Here is a 12,010-nt window from a genome sequence, read left to right as displayed (position 1 = left end):
TTATTAAAACAGGTCATGAATTGGAGGAAGTATGGACATCTCCCCCTCAAGCACCACTGATGAACCACTGCTTTATAGAATAATGCAGAAAAGTGGGATGTTACTTTTGATGTAGAATTTTTTAAAGGCATTTTACACCACTGTTACTACTACTACTTCTGGACAATAGTGCTGTAGAACTGTTTGTCTGTCTTTCGACTTGCAGCTTCACCAACAAGAAGTGTGTACTTGTTATTTATTTTTCTTGACAAGCTGACATTTCCTGTGCCCCGCAGTGAGATCCAGACTCTGAAGAGGACTGTTTCCTCCCCACCTCCATCCTCTCTGAACCTGGGTTCCCAGAGTTCATCTAACCCCGCCTCCTCCTCTTCCACGACTACCGCACGCTCCGCGGACCCTCTCTCCGTGGTACGTGTGGGCAGTTAGAACGAGTGGCGCACAGGCTCACGCCCGTCTATGTCGGTATTAGTAGGGCCCGTGTCCTACAGTGGAAAAAAGTGGTAACGTCCTGTGGTAGCTTGTAGCGTGTATGCAAATTTCTCTGTGCAGACTGGCATAACGATCGACCTTTAATCCTAACTTCCATCCGGTCTCACCCTCAGCCTCCTACAGATAACGGCCAGTATCTGGACATCCGAGGGGTTTCAGAGCCTGAAAGCAAGCCAGACGCCCCCTCTACACAGACCACATCACAGCCCCACCCACAGCCCCACAATAAGCTCAAGAGTCAGCCACCTGCCCAGTTTGACCAGCCGAACAGGTGAGAGGAAACAAACTGAGAGAATATGTAAATGTTGTAATAGACATATGCAGCCTGACGTTCCTTTATAAACCATGAATACACAGTAGAATATCATAATCATGTGGCATTTATTTGATATTTATGGTTTATACATGATAATGTTACATTAAATAATCATTGAATATTTGACTGTAATGCACGTGATTAGAATGCAGAATGTGACATTAAGTATTTGTAGAGTACACCCTGCACATATCTTATACCAAGTGTAGTTCTTAAATATAACCACTAGATGGAGAAAGTTATCAATCTTTGTATCCACAAGGCACAAAACAGTTACCTGGTAGGTGGCTGCCCTCTTCAGTGAAAATGTAGCAATTGCTCCATTTCCTCTGTGTTCATAATAGGAATTTAACTTTTTTGGTTTAAAAATATCTTACATCTGCTCCATCCATGTTTTTAAAATATTAAAACATCAAGTAGTGGAGGACTCCCCCCACTGGAGCGTTTTGTTTCCTGTGGCGTCATATCTTAAAGCATTCATAAAAAACAGATGTCAATGCTCCTTTAAAGTGGTGACTTTTTACGGTCTCTTGTTGTTTGTTGCGTCTCAGGAACTTATCTCCAGCCTTCCAGCAAGCCTTGCTGTCCTTCTGCAGAATGTGCTCCGACAGCCGCCTGGGAGCAGAGGTCACGACCACACTCGAACAATCTTCTTGCAACAAATTGAGCCACGCATTCACGTAAACGACAGCGCCTAACGTGTGAAGCGTCTCGTTTCCAGGTGTCCCGCATAGCAGACAGCGAGGAGAGCGTGATGCTGATGCTGGGACGCTGCCTCCCTCACATCGTCCCAAACGTCCTCCTGGCTAAACGAGAGGTAACCGCACTTCTGCTGCTCCTTGTTGCTCCTCTTCCTCTCCTCCCTTTGTCCCTCTCCATTGTTGTCATCATCGCAGGCTTGTTGTCTTGATGTCCAATAGATACACACACAGCAGCAGGGCTAAGCAATTGAGAACACAGTCATTTACACCACACAAGTATATACATATAAAAATAACCTTAAAGTCTCATATGATAAAAGCTGTTATTTGTACAATTATTATTTGTCATTATGCCCAGTTTACTTTGTTTACCTCATAAAAACTCGAACCGAAGGGAATGAACACTTTTCTGTTGGTGATTCATCCTTGTCAACATCTGCTGTTTTGAGAAATGTTCAGTTCTTTCTCCTTTGACAGAGCAGCACCCTTTTCTCTTGGTTTGTCCTCGAGGGATTCGTGTAATGCAGAGGTTGCCGCTCTTCTTTCAAATTGGCCAACTGGTTAGATTAGTTTTTTACAGGATAATCATTCGAAAGCTTCAACCTAATGTCCTAAAGCTGCACAGAGCACCATTTGCCTTGAAGCCTGTTGCAGATTTTCTCTACTTTGTCGTAGTCTGAAGATTCATTTTAGACATTTTTATTAACCTTGCTACCACCCAGCTGACTTGTGTCTATCTACTGATTTGGAACTTCACCCTCTTTTAAGATGGCATTCGTTTTCACCGGTCGCCGTCGCCATCGTTTCCTCCTCTGCTGTTTTTGTCCCCCACTCAACATGTGCTGTCCTTTTGCCTTCACTGGTTTTTATTTTATCTCTTCTCTCTTTTCGTCTCACTCATTCTCTCACTCTCATGCATGCCTCTCTTCTAGAGAATGGTTGCGCATCTTTGCCAGGTGAGTCTTTCACGCACTCATCTGCATGGTCCTCACATGACCCGTAGCTTTGACGTGTTCTCTATGTAACTAATGCCCAGCTCCTTCAGCTACAACTGCTGCCACTAAGGCTTGTCATAGTTATTACTCGGTTGTTATTTGTAAAAGCTGCAAGTGCAAATGAATGTTAAGCTAACTTTGCCTTAGAGGAAAATATGGGAATTTATTTGTTGCCAAAATATCAACTGACATGGTAAGTTGGCCTAAGGTAAGCAGTTATAGCCTTATGTGGGTGTTGTATTGTACTTCAGTCTAGCGAATCCTTCTCTCCTTTGCTCTAATCTCTTTAAACAGCATTTAAACTACCTGTTTAATAATATGATTGTGGTCTTTTTCCATTTAGGAAAGTTGCTTTATTTGTTAAGAATTGGGTGTGTTTTTTTTTCGTTTTTTTTTCTGAGGAGAAATGTGAAATAGGATGTTAAAAAAAAGATTAGATGTTAACAAGCCATTAATCCATGTAAGCTGTAATGCAGACACCTGCACAGGTGTTCTGTCTGCAGATAACTGCTCGCATGCAATCGAGTGTCTGTGTGTTTCCCTGTGTTCACAAATACAGCGTGCTCGAGGTTTTGCACAAGATACTGAAACTTGACAAGACGTAAAATTGAATATCTGAAAGGGGAAAGTCTGTTTGGAGTGGCTCTCGGCCAGGCTGCTTTGCATATCACCATGGTAATTTAGTTTTAATCAACCAGTTTCAGCAGGCAGTTATGGAGAACTTAATCTGATTGCAAAATCAAGATAAACACGCTGAAGGGAGAGGCTGGCGAGGCGTTCAAAACACAGCAGATCACGAGGCTTTTGGGGTTCTTCTTGAGTGTCGTGGACTTAGGACTGTGTCCGTTAGATTCACCAACCATGACATTTTACACACACACACAGCTGCTCACACTTCCATCTTGAAACTTGAAGCTTTGTGAGTGCCACAGACCTGGAGACACACCTTTAGTTGTTTGAATGTGACACCCTCTTAAGAACAAAAGGTGTTTGACTTAAAACGGCAGTATGAGACACTGAGACGCTGCCTGCCACCTGGCTGTTTTATCAGTCGCTGTAAATCATTAAACATGATGTTTTTCTTCGATATACACAACTGCTCCGAAGCAAAGAATGAAGTTTGCATTCTTGGCAAAGATTACTTGCACTTCATTCATTTGCCATTGTCTTAATTCCATTCCATACTTTCTTATAAAGCCGTCATATTGTGCAAAAACTCAGTATAAGCTTTTCAAGTAGCATCACTATGGTAGGAGGAAATACAAGCTGTAATAATTGACTTCCTTCTTTCTACTGGCCAGGTTAACTGTGATCTCTATTGGCAAGACAAAGATGATTCATACTTCTATTTAGACTGTTACTGTGGCTCATATGACAGACAAATGCGGTTCAAGTATTAATGAACACGTTCGTTACTGATTAAACAGACACAGTAGAGACCAGTGAGAGAAGAATAAAAGGGGGATTTAGTGATTACGACGTTGCAGAAGTTCAAAATCTGGGAGTGTAACAAAGTGCAGGCGAGGTTTGAGTCTTTATCAGGTGAAAAGACAAGGGAGCACTAGAATTGTTTGTATTCATCCTGATGGAGACGTGAATGTGTTTACACATTTTCTTGGCAGGCTGTCTAACAGTGGTTGATGGTGGCGCCATGGGGGACCTTGAAAGTCATTGGTATCCGTTGGCTTATCACCAGCAATATCTGTACCAAATATGCACTGGATGAAAAGTCATTGGAACGCATCCTGCGGGAACTAAGAATGTGTGGGTAGATGTGTCAAGGCTGAGGAATACAGTCATTTAAAACAAATTGGTTCGGTTATTGCTGACATTCTTATTAGGAGTGAATTCTGGTTCGATATGTGTGCACAGTTTAAAAGGAGTCCATAATTAATAGTTGTGGAGAAGTTTCTGTTTGGACTGAACTGATGAGCCAACAAGCTGACGCTACAATTGCCAGAGATGCGTTGCTAACACAAAGTTAAAAAGTGTAGGCTCATGGAGGAGAGAGAAATTGTTGGTTGCTATTAAATGAAACATCGTCTGCATACAGTGTTTGTCTATAGGGTGGAATTTCTAGTAGCTGTGCACTTTAAAGAACAGGGTCGGGCCCTGGTCCTGGCGTCGTTCTGTCCACTCTTACCTGCCCACAATGTTTACCCAGCTCTGGTCAGATATTTCACCTCCTGAAGGAGGCTTCACATAAGAAACAGATGACACCGAAATAGAACAGGGCCAGCATAGTTGTCTACTCTTTAGATGTGTTCTCCTTATGAATTCCTCTGTTTGTTTTATCAGGCCCGCGCTGTTGGTATTCACAGAGGCCAGGGTAAGAAAATATTGAATGTGACAGTTAAGTTTGGCTGAATACAGTTAATTTGCAATGATTTGCTGTTTTTTTGACACCCGACCTTATTTCACCCTAATTGAACTCGTCAGTAACCACTTAAAATGGCCCTCTGACGCGTCAATGTCATATTTTTACTTTTCAAAAGATGGCCAACATGGCACGCACTACAGAAGCTTGGTCCAGCTTTGAGCGAATGAGTCATCAGAGCCTATCTTTACCCAAGTCTCTCTCCGTTAGATCCGTCCGTCCGTCCGTCCAGTGTTGGGGTTTTGCTTGTTCTTCCAGCGCTTGGCAGGAAAATATGATATCTTCCTGGAAGAAGAAAAAAAAAAAGGGCTCGAAAAAAAAAATATTTTTAACTCTGTGCACTCTCTAATTTCGGTATGTGTGGCGGGAATGTAGGGCTGACCACAATTTGGCGATGGAGGCCGAGTATCAAGGGCAGCAGATCTCTCCCCACTTTGGCTGGAAGGTCTGTGAACTCTGTCTGAACTCTGGGACCGAGATCAGTTCTAGGAGGGGACTAGTATATGTGGTATGTGTGCGTCTGTCTATATGCAGCTGTGTCTGGGTGTGTGCATGCACCGTTTCATCTTCTTCAGTATGTGGCACTAGTCGGTGCGTACGACTCCAAAGCCAAATGAGTCAAGGTATAAACCCAACATGTATTTGAGGTAAGCAGGTTTCCACTGGTGTTGAAACCCTCCAATTGATTTTAAAAGTTGACCCGTGGTGTACCTTTTTCCCTGAGACTTCCCGTTTTCTCTATTCTTTTCTTAATAAATACCTTCTCCCCCTTTCCTGTAACTGCTGCTCCGTAGATTTATAGACCTGCTTGACTGCTGCAATCCACCCTTTCTCGATGTGTTGTAACCATAGCCATATGTTTTTCGCAAACCAGTCAATACTGATGCCAGCTTCTTCTTTCTGCCTGTCTGCCCTCTTCTGTTGTTCAGGAACTGATTCCACTCATCTTGTGCACCGCCTGCCTACACCCAGAGCCTAAAGAGAGAGATCAGCTCCTCCACATCCTTTTTAATTTAATCAAGAGACCGGATGATGAGCAGAGGTGTGTGTTTTTGTGCCAATATGCAGTTTACTGTCCTGTTTGGCCATATAGCTATGTATCATTGTTAAGACATGATAAAGTGAGACTGTGAGTTTATCTGTTGTGTTTGTGTGTCTTCAAAGGCAAATGATCTTGACGGGCTGCGTTGCGTTCGCAAAGCATGTGGGTCCCACGCGTGTCGAGGCCGAGCTGCTTCCTCAGTGCTGGGAACAGGTACAGGACAAACTACAGGTGGCTTTTGGTGTTGAGTGACCGAGTTTCACAGTCCACAAGTCATGTGCGCCGATCAGCCACAACATTAAAACCACTGACAGAAAGTAAATAACATGACAGTTCAATCTGCTGCCGGGAAACTTTTGAACCTGACATCTGTGTGGATGTTACTTAGACATGTGCCTCCCACCTAGACCAGACCAGACACCCCCACTCTATAGCGATGACACTCCTTGATGGTAGCATCCTGCGTGATGCGCTGGAACAAGCCTGGTCTACAGAGGCACCTTCCCTCAACCCATAGGACCCAAGTACCCCCACTAACAACTTTATGTTGCCAGACACCACAGGACACACGCAGTAGGCCCATTTCCATTCTCTTTTGTGCCGGAACTGTTTTGGAGGCACAAGGGAGACCTACACAACATAAGGAAGTAATAATGTTAATGTCATAATGTTATGCCTGATCGGTATAGTTAATGTATATTATATAGTCAGAAAACCCTAAGCCTGATTTTGTCTCATATTCTTTTGCTGCTGTATTGTTTTTGTGACCATATATGTCTGTTTTGTTACATTGTTACATACACTACAGGCCAAAAGTTTGGAAGCAACATCAAATTTGTGCATAAAAGATCATAGTTTCATTGGTATACTTTGCATCAAAATACAGATCATTATTATATGAAGAGTTTTTCTTTCTTCACAGTAACCTCCAATGGCTTTAACACGAGCATGGCATATACCAGGCATTCGTTCCACAAGGGGTATTTGTATGCAGACTCTCAAAAGTCAAAGAGTTAAAGTGAATAATGCAAGCTGTTTTTTTGCTGTTTTACATTCGCACAGAAGTTGTGCAAACTTGCAAATCTTCTGGACTCTAAAACTAAGCCCTTGTTTTCTTTTACTGTCATTTATTCAGCATCAATGTTACATGAGGAAAATGGTTCATATCAATAAAAGCAACGTCTGATCATTCAGTAAATACATCCCAAAATACATATAACTCATGCTGGTTTTTAAGAAAGGCATTGTGAACAGAAACTTGAAGTTGGTTCCAAACTTTTGGCCTGTAGTGTAGATTTTTCAGCCATTTCATTCATCAAAACTTTACCTAAGGATATATACATAGTACATATAGTACATACATACGTAGCTGTGAGAAATATCATCACCTCCACCGTGTCCCTGACTCAAATGTGAGCAGTTCTGTTTTCTTTGCCACCTGTGTGACCACATGCAACCCATTTATGACAAACAAAATCTGCTGCCATGGCAACGGCAGCTGCTGACAGTTTGGAGGCTGAGAATCTGCCCCGAAAGACAAATAGCGGTTTCCACAGGGTCAGCATGTTGATGATTCTCAAACTTGTTTCCATTCCATGGCGGCTGCACTCCCGTCTGCCTCTCCCTTCCTTTCAACTTATGTTCCTCTATTTATTTCAACATTTCTTCCTCTGAATTTGTCTCTTGCAGATAAACCACAAATATCCAGAGAGGAGATTGTTGGTGGCAGAGTCCTGTGGAGCCTTAGCACCGTACCTGCCTGTGAGGACGTATTTTGCATTCAAAATGTTTTTTAAAAAAGGAATATAGATCAACACAATCAAAAGCCATCCTCCTTCTTTCTGAGTCTTGCTTTCTGTCTCTCCAGAAGGAGATTCGTAGCTCCCTGGTGTTGTCCATGTTGCAGCAGATGCTCACTGAGGATAAGGCCGACATGGTCAGAGAGGCTGTGGTCAAGAGCCTGGGGATTATCATGGGTTACATAGACGACCCTGACAAATACTCCCAGGTATGCGTATTTCTTTAAAACGGAACGAACAGCTACACATCTGTTTTTACAGTCGTTATAGTGCCAACATTTCGCAACAGCTCCTCTCTTGCTGTCGATGCAGTCTTTCTTTATATTCTTGTGGTTTAGCTTTCAGGTTGCTTTTTTCGTCCCGCGTGTTTTCATTCCAGGGTTTTGAGCTGATGCTGCTGTCCCTTGCGGACCCGTCAGAGCGGGTGGTCAGCGCTGTCCACCAAGTCTTCATCCCTGCCTTCGCTGCCTGGACCACAGAGCTGGGCTCCCTGTACACTGGACTCATCCCCTCACTGTTGGCACGCATAGAGAAACTACTTGCGGTAAATGTCTTCGAGTTCGCTTTTCATATCTTGGAAATCTCGGCACGGTGCAAGATCATTTATTTTCCCATCTCACGTTCCGTGCCTGTGTTGCTTCCTTTTTTCGTAGCAGGGAGAACACGGTCTGGACGAACACAAGCTCCATGTTTTCCTGTCGGCCCTTCAGTCTCTCATCCCTCCTCTGTTCGCCGTGGTGCTGCAGAACGCACCCTTCACCAGCAGAGCGAAGCTCCACGGAGACATACCTGCAATTGAAGGTGGGATCATTGTGGAGTTGATGACATGATGTTTTGGAATCATCTTCCTGCCCATATAGACATTTTCTTCTGGAGCAATGCTTTCTTTTGTCTCTTAATTCTCAGCATGTTTCTACCCTGATCCATTATCTTTGCAGTGACCCGGTTCCCCCGGCCAGCTTCTCCCCTCCAGGATGTGGCAACAATCATCGGCAGCAGGGAGATGCTCAGTGCCCTGCTGCTGCTCTATGACCACCAGCTAGAGCACGAAGGAACCACCGGCTGGGAGAGTCTACTATGGGTGGTCAACCAGCTGTAAGAAATACACGCTCACAGAGCTGATAACGAAAAAAATAGTTTTTACCACTTCTGCAAACCTTACATTGATTCTAGCTCATTTCATGGTGACTCATAATAACTCCCAACCGCTGCTTTCCTAACCCTGACCTAAAGCCAACCTCACTCAAAGCTTTTAAACGAGTCTCCAATAAAATTCGATGATTAACCAGAGGGGAGCCAGGCTAAACAGATTTACACAGTATAAATAACATACATGCACACGCACGCACACACCATTGTATACACATGGTATTGAGATATGCTCCTCTTCCCGCAGCCTGCCTCAGCTCATAGAGATCGTTGGTCGCATCAATGTGACGTCATCGACCTGCGTGCACGAGTTCTCTCGCTTCTTCTGGAGGTTCTGTCGCACGTTTGGCAAGATTTTCACCAACACTAAGGTACAGCCAGTCGACAGTCAAATACGTTACTGATTGGGATTACTGAGCTGTGTCTGAGTCTGAAGTGGAAAGCATGCAGTTGCTTGAAAAATCCTGCAACAAAACAATAAATGCAGCGTATAATTAAACATTTTAAAAGATGCCTTTGTCACAAAAACAACTCGGTAAATCACCAAAACACGCCATGTTCATAGTGAATCATGGTGGTCACAGTGTCGTGTTTTGGGGCTGCTTTTTCTTAGTACTCGCACCAGACCTTCTGGTTAGGTTATTTTAATTTTTTTAAATAATTTCTCTCTAAAATATGTCACATTAAATATGATTTATTTTCATTTAAAAATCTTTTTTATTCGGCCGTAACTGAACAGAAGCCTGTTGATTCACTGCAATGAACTTTTTTATCATGTATTTATCAGAGGCTCATTCCAGGACCAAATTTTTGTCCTTCTCTGCTTTAAATATATGAAAATTCGGTGCTGAGGCGTTGTCCATTACAACAAATGTCAGTGCTATTTATAAATGACGTGATGACGTATTATTCATCGTTGTGACCTTTTCAGGTTAAACCACAGTTCCAGGAGATTCTCCGACTGTCTGAAGAAAATGTCGGTAAGGAACTCTTTAACCTCACTCACACAAAGTGTTGGATTTTCTCAGCTCTCTGAAGAGAATGTCGATAGGTGGAGTTCGGACACAGACACTGTTGATGTAAACAAGCTATTTGCAGTCAGCTATGGGTGTTCCCCTCTTTTTTTTTTTAATTCCAGACATGTTTCTGTAGTTATAAAGAGGTGCTTGGTCTCATTTGGCTGCCAAGTGATTTAGCTTTGGTATTGTGGCCATTTATGAAATGTGTTTTGTGTTGAGACCCAGTTGGTGTTGAGGTCATGGTGACCTTTGTGTACCAATTGTGACTTCCAGTGGATTTTTGTTAAACCACAACAATATAATGTATGCTGAGACCACGCTGCTGCGGACATAGTAACGTAACCAAATGCTCAGCGCAGCATGATCGACCATAGCTCAACATGCCGAACGTGTGTTCAGACTGTTTCTCATTGTATTATAATTTCCGTAACTAATTTAGCAAAAAAAAAAAAAAAAAAATGTTAATTCACATTATGCCAGCAGGGTTTCTTTTATGTTGATCCACGGATCTGGGTCGTTTGCCCAGAACAAAATACAACCACAATAAAAAAATGATTTTGTCTGGATTCAGAAAAAATGTAAATTACACTTTTATTGCTGAAATTGGAAATTTATATGTTTATTGTTTTTACTCTTTTTCTTTTTCTTTTTTTTTTGGTTTTCTGTTTTTTTCAGATGCTTCAACGGGGAATGGTATCCTCACCAAAGCCACAGTCCCCATCTATGCCACTGGAGTGTTGACATGTTATAACCAGGTAACGGCCACACAGGAATACATCTCTGTAAGTCAAAGCTTTAGATGCGTTTTACACCTCTTAGTATTTTTAAATAAAAAAAAAATAATTTACTAGTTACAGGATTAAAAGATGTTTCCAGGAAAGTCTTAAGCAACCTGACATTAATTTTAAGGGTGATGATATAGGGTGAAGGGTGGTAATGTGTAATACTATCTATATATAGATATATAGATCTATATATAGATATATCTATCTATCTATCTATCTATATATAGATATATCTATATATAGATAGATAGATAGATCTACATATAGATAGATAGATATATCTATCTATAGATCTATCGATAGATATATCTATAGATAGATAGATAGATAGATAGATATATCTATATATAGATCTATATATCTATATATAGATAGTATTACACATTACCACCCTTCACCCTATATCATCACCCTTAAAATTAATGTCAGGTTGCTTAAGACTTTCCTGGAAACATCTTTTAATCCTGTAACTAGTAAATTATTTTTTTTTTATTTAAAAATACTAAGAGGTGTAAAACGCAGAAGTATCCATCCTGTTTCCTAAAAAGGCTGATGGAAGAGAGACAGAAATTTCATTTTATAGGTCCGGTCTAAAGAAGTTAAGTAGAAATATATATTTTTTAGTTCTTTAGTCCGTTACAATCCATATTCACTGAAAACCCTTTCACAGTTTGCATGTTTTCCCTGTGTCTGTTTGGTTTTTCTCCGGGTAATCCGATTTCCTCCCACCCTCCGAAGACATGCTCGTTAGGTTGATTGGTGATTCTAAATTGGCTGTAGGTGTGTGTGCGAGTGTGAATGGTTGTTTGTCTATGCGTTAGCCCTGCGATAGACTGGCGACCTGTCCAGGGTGTACCCCGCCTCTACCTCGATGATAACAGGGATAGGCTTCAGCAGCTCCCACGTCCCCAATGAAGATAAGCGCTATTAGAAGATGAGATGAGATGAATCTATGTTGTAAGGCAGCTAAAAGTTATGAAAATTCTCATTTAGGATTCATCTTGAAATTCTAACTAATTTAGCCAATATTTGATTTACTTAACAAGCAGCTAATGCTTGGTTCCGAATTAGTTCCAAATTTCCTACTTCTGTGGAAGTAAGGGGAAGATCATTTCGTATTTGTAGGAAATGATGAAGAACTTTTCCAGGACCTTTTCTGACCTTTTTATATCACAGAAGAGCGTGAACCGCATCACACTTTGGCCTATTGTTTGTAGTCACAAGGGAAAATCCAGTCCGGCACGCGTCAGGCTGCCACATATTTTTGTTTTGATTTTTAAGCTTGACAGAATAATGCAGCACTTGCAAAACAGAGTGGAGTGGAGTGCAGGAGTGTTG

The 12,010-nt window shown here is 41.9% G+C and overlaps 1 protein-coding gene across 12 annotated transcripts in view; it reads left to right on the top strand.

Moving 5' to 3' along the window:
* Positions 1–12,010, top strand: part of relch (RAB11 binding and LisH domain, coiled-coil and HEAT repeat containing) — a 33,385-nt gene that overhangs the window by 10,060 nt on the left and 11,315 nt on the right. For 5 of the 12 annotated variants that reach the window (XR_007110728.1, XM_047567956.1, XM_047567949.1 and 2 more), the window contains 15 exons: positions 276–408; positions 603–760; positions 1,357–1,432; positions 1,527–1,622; positions 2,439–2,462; positions 5,808–5,920; positions 6,043–6,133; positions 7,610–7,681; positions 7,788–7,928; positions 8,099–8,263; positions 8,373–8,520; positions 8,658–8,814; positions 9,116–9,239; positions 9,800–9,848; positions 10,563–10,669. Coding sequence is in view for 11 of the 12 variants with exons in the window: in XM_047567956.1 (XP_047423912.1) it covers positions 276–408; positions 603–760; positions 1,357–1,432; positions 1,527–1,622; positions 2,439–2,462; positions 5,808–5,920; positions 6,043–6,133; positions 7,610–7,681; positions 7,788–7,928; positions 8,099–8,263; positions 8,373–8,520; positions 8,658–8,814; positions 9,116–9,239; positions 9,800–9,848; positions 10,563–10,669 (1,654 nt within the window). In the remaining variant the exon portion in view is untranslated. The remainder of the gene's footprint in view (positions 1–275; positions 409–602; positions 761–1,356; positions 1,433–1,526; positions 1,623–2,438; positions 2,463–5,807; positions 5,921–6,042; positions 6,134–7,609; positions 7,682–7,787; positions 7,929–8,098; positions 8,264–8,372; positions 8,521–8,657; positions 8,815–9,115; positions 9,240–9,799; positions 9,849–10,562; positions 10,670–12,010) is intronic. The other 7 variants (XM_047567959.1, XM_047567955.1, XM_047567954.1 and 4 more) reach the window with 5 other exon arrangements.

Source organism: Mugil cephalus, chromosome 18, assembly GCF_022458985.1.
Source record: "Mugil cephalus isolate CIBA_MC_2020 chromosome 18, CIBA_Mcephalus_1.1, whole genome shotgun sequence".
NCBI lineage: Eukaryota > Metazoa > Chordata > Actinopteri > Mugiliformes > Mugilidae > Mugil > Mugil cephalus.
Note: the sequence above shows the minus strand (reverse complement) of the source record. Positions and strands in the feature narration are given on the sequence as shown.